The following is a 4500-nucleotide window of genomic DNA, read 5'->3' on the forward strand; positions in this document are numbered from 1 at the left end:
TGTTTATATTTTAATTAATTTATTTATTTAATAAGTAAAATTTTCAAATAGAAGAGTATAATTTAAATTGATAATTACTTTTATAATTACAAAAGCTAAAAATACTTACAATTAAGTATGTTTATTAAATTATCATTACTTTTTATTTTTTTTTTTTTATAATTGCTCTATTTGCTTTTTTATTCCATTAGAAAGGAAATTATTCAAATATTTCGTTTAGATTCAATTATTGACAGCTGAGTTTTTCTTAAAAAAACATCATTTATAATTTTAAGTATGACATGTATTTTTTTATTTTAATTTTAAAATTAAAAAAATATTTATTATTTTTAATAAATAATATTATAATAAATAAGACGTATATTTTTTATCATAATTTTAAATTTTATAAAGTGTTATATTCATATTTATTTTTTGTTTACTTGTAAAATAAACTTAATTTGTTAGAGACAATAAGATAATTTAACAAAATTTTGTGATTCAACCCATGTGATTTTTATAAATTGATACTTTTTCTATAATCTTATTAATTGCAAAAATTTTACTAACGGGAAAAATAAATTTAAAAAAAATACATATAATACTTTTAAAAGTCCTATCTATATGTAGCAAATTTTACTAAAAATTTATAAAAACAGATTATCCATTTATTATAATAAATTGTGTTAAATTAAAATAATATTCGTAATAATTATTTTTTCATTAAGTTAATAAATTTTTTTGTAATTAGTTACTTTGTAAAAAAAAAGTACTAATTTAAAAAATCACTTTAGACGAATTACATAACTTTGTTAAATCTTCTTATTTTCTGAAATAAATTAATTTTACAATCATAGACTACACATACATTTTTTTTAATTTTAATTAAAATTAGACAAGATAAATTAATTTAATTTTGACCCACCATTTTCAAAATTTAATAATTTAGTAATAAAATTTGAGGACAGCAATGAATCAGGTATGGTACCCAACCCATATTAGGATGGGTTTGAATTAGGGGAGAGCAGTTTTCGGTTTAAACCGAAAAATCAAACTGAACCTATTCAATTCGGTTCAATCGGTTCAGTTTTAAAATTCAATAGGTTCGGTTCGATTTATAATTTTGATAAAATTGATTAATCGGTTTGGTTCGGTTATTTTCATAAAAAATTAAAAAAAAAAAACCGAACCGAACCAAAATTATTAATATATATAGGAAATCAGAGAAAATCAAACCAAACTGAATCGAACCGAACCGAAATCAAAGAAAACCGAACCAAACCTTAAGATTTTTGAGTTTTGATTTCTATTTTTTTTTATGTTTTATTATTTAGATTTAATGTTAAAAATATGAAATTTTATAAATTTCGGTTTGATCGGTTTAAAATCGAACCGAACCTATATTTATCGATTCGATTCGGTTTGATTTTCTCTTATTAATCAGTTTGATTCGATTTTTAAAATTTTTGATTTTCAGTTTTTGATTTTATCGGTTCGGTTCGGTTCGAAACCGAACTGACCTTTTGCACACCCCTAGTTTGAATAGTATATAATCAAATTTTAGATAGGTTTAGATTTTATATATTGAGTCTCATTATCCAAATCAACTTATTTAAATATATATTCAATTTAACATAATCAAAATATAATGATTAAATCATTAATTTTTGAAAAGTTAGAATTTTAACATAATCCAATAATAAAAAAAATAATTTACCTTTTAGAGTAGTTTAATCGTTTTTCACACAATTAATAAAAAGAAATTTAACTTTCAATATGATATAGTAAAAAATAAAATGAATAAATCTTTGATTTTTAAAAATAAATGAACATATATGTTAATTTTAAGTAATTTATCCTAAATTTTATAATTTTAAATAATGTTATTGTTATTAAATTAACATTTATAAATATATTTAATTAATTTAAATAGATATAAAGTGAAAAGTTTATTGAAATGAAAATGGAATCATGAAAGTAAAATAAAAGGTCGATAAATACTAATAAGAATTTTACAATTCATATTTTATTGATATATTAAACATTTTTAATTTAATTTAGACATTAATAAAATACATCAGCGTATTTTTAATAAAAAATGCGTAATGCCAAATAGAAATATAACAGGATTTTCAAATCAAGTCCAAACCCAAAAGTAGGAAACCAGACAAGCAAAATGCTAATGAACATTTAGGCATAGTCTTCTGAAGATGGGACTGGGGAATAAGACCCAGTGAAAACTTGACCATATACATGCCCAGCAAGCCCTCCACCAATTAATGGGCCAACCCAGTCTCTGAGAAGTCTCCACTGACCACAGCTGGGCCGAACGAACTAGCCGGATTCATCGAGCCACCACTAAATGGGCCGATAGCTAAGATATTTGCTCCAAATACGAACCCAATTGCGAGGGGAGCCATAATTCCCAAATTATCCTTATCGGGTTCAGCGGCTGTGGCATAAATTGTGTACACTGGTCCGAAAGTTATGACAATCTCCATTACTACTCCTTCAAAAGCATTCATGCCTGAAGCAACTCCATGGCTTGGGACGCTCTGCCAAATCCAATCATTTTTCATTTAATCGTTTTCTTTGTCCTTTCAAGTTCTTTGGCAATAAGTTCTATAAAACTATATATCAAAGTAAATACAATTATTTTATTATTTTTAAATATTGTATGTGTAAATTAAGTATCCGAAAAGAAGATAATAATTAATCTCAATTACCTTGCCATTAGTGACGAAATATAGGAGAAGGCAGGCTAAAATGGAGCCAAGGCACTGGGCAATGCAATAGAAAATGCCAGTTAGGATGGTGATGTTGCCTCCGATAGCCAACCCAAAGGTGACAGCTGGATTTAAGTGTCCGCCTGAGATGTTGGCTGCTTTGGCAAAAGCATGGGTCACCGCCACAGCCACAGCCACCGGCCCTGGTGGGTCTAGAGCTACATCTGTTGTAAGCTTGCCCACAATTTTTTTATTTTACTTAATTAGTTAAATTCTATTACTAATACTTCTAAATAAAATTTTCAAACAAATAATTCCACTTACTGTAAGCAATAGCTGAGCTAACAGCAGCAAATACAAAAAGAAGAGTGGCAATTAACTCAGATAGATAGGCCTTGATGGACCCAATACTGAAAAAGTCTCCAAAACTGCCAAAAGCCATCCTCGCCATTTGTGCTAGCGAGTTTAGTAGTCACTTGGAGAAAATTGCACTATTGGATTTGGCTCTAGCTTGATTAGGCTGTCTTGAGCAGACATACGAGCATAGTCTACTATATAAGAATATATTTGAAGTGCTCGGAGCAGGTTGTGTAAGATTGATCATAGCCGGCACCGATCATGGCACCCATATATTACCTCATTGGCACTATATAATCGGGTGGCGATCGACCGACCGCCTTTTATTTGATGAATTATCACTTTATCAGCATTATGAATGTAAGGCAATTAACTTAATTAGTAATTAATTAAACATTGACAATATATTTCATGTAGATTAAATTATTGAGACCTGGTGTCATTTTCCTAATACAGAAGTGAGAGCGCTTTTGATTTTCTTTCGCAACAAACAATGGTTAGCTTTGATCAATGGGCTTAATATGCCTTAATATTGTGGAAATAATGTTTGTAATGTGCATGACATGGATGATCAGAGTGTTTTTTTTCTAATTTTTTAATAATCGTATTAATTACATTAATAGTTTTTTTTTTTTCTTTTTCAGTGGAATTGCATTTTTAGTTAATTAGTAGCTATTTTAACAAAAGAGAAACATAAATAAATTTACCCATATGTGTCCTGCCCACGTATTTTACAATGGGATGAAAATTTAAGAATAAGTATTTTCTATATTTATATACTAGCTAATCAATAAATAATATATTAGTTAAAATCATAGTAAATTTGATAATAAATAAATATTCATGATTTTCTATTGGTTTGGTAGGTTAGAATTTTTTAAAATTTAAATAGTTATATAATTATTATAATTAATAAAAATAATAAATTATATATTTTATTATTTTATATAATAAAGAAAAATTTAATAAAAAAGTCAATAAATAATAATCAATATTTATTACAATATTTTTTAGTAATCTGAGATCAAGTTTTAAAAAATTTTATTTAGGATTAAAGGTTTAAAGTGTTAAAATGTTATAGAAAAATTAAATTTAAATTTTAAGATTTTAAATGTGTTTAGATATATTTTTAAATTAATTAATATTTTAAAATAAGTTATAATTATTATAATAAATAGTAATTAAAAATTTTGAGCCTATAAATAGAGATATATTTTTATACTAAAAAATTAAAAATTTTTCCTTCAATAAAAAAATCTATTTTCATAATTGGTAGTAAAAATAATTTTAAATTTGATAAAATTATTATTCCTAAAATTTAAGAAAAATTTTTAAATACAAATTAATAAAATTAGCCATTAAAATTAAAATTTTTAACAATTTAAATATGCTTAGAAAATAATAAAGCTTTATATCTAGGTTTTTTATTTTTAAAATA

General features: G+C 25.0%; 1 protein-coding gene across 1 annotated transcript; it reads right to left on the reverse strand.

Moving 5' to 3' along the window:
* Positions 1–2223: 2223 nt before the first annotated feature.
* On the reverse strand, positions 2224–3214 carry LOC110643051 (probable aquaporin TIP-type). Its single transcript, XM_021795276.2, has 3 exons — positions 3030–3214; positions 2706–2944; positions 2224–2534 (listed from the first exon to the last, which is right to left on the reverse strand). The coding sequence occupies exons 1-3, from the start codon at positions 3154–3156 to the stop codon at positions 2256–2258; spliced, it is 645 nt and encodes a 214-aa protein (XP_021650968.2). The 5' UTR covers positions 3157–3214; the 3' UTR covers positions 2224–2255.
* Between the last annotated feature and the right edge of the window lie 1286 nt (positions 3215–4500).

Source organism: Hevea brasiliensis, chromosome 16, assembly GCF_030052815.1.
Source record: "Hevea brasiliensis isolate MT/VB/25A 57/8 chromosome 16, ASM3005281v1, whole genome shotgun sequence".
NCBI lineage: Eukaryota > Viridiplantae > Streptophyta > Magnoliopsida > Malpighiales > Euphorbiaceae > Hevea > Hevea brasiliensis.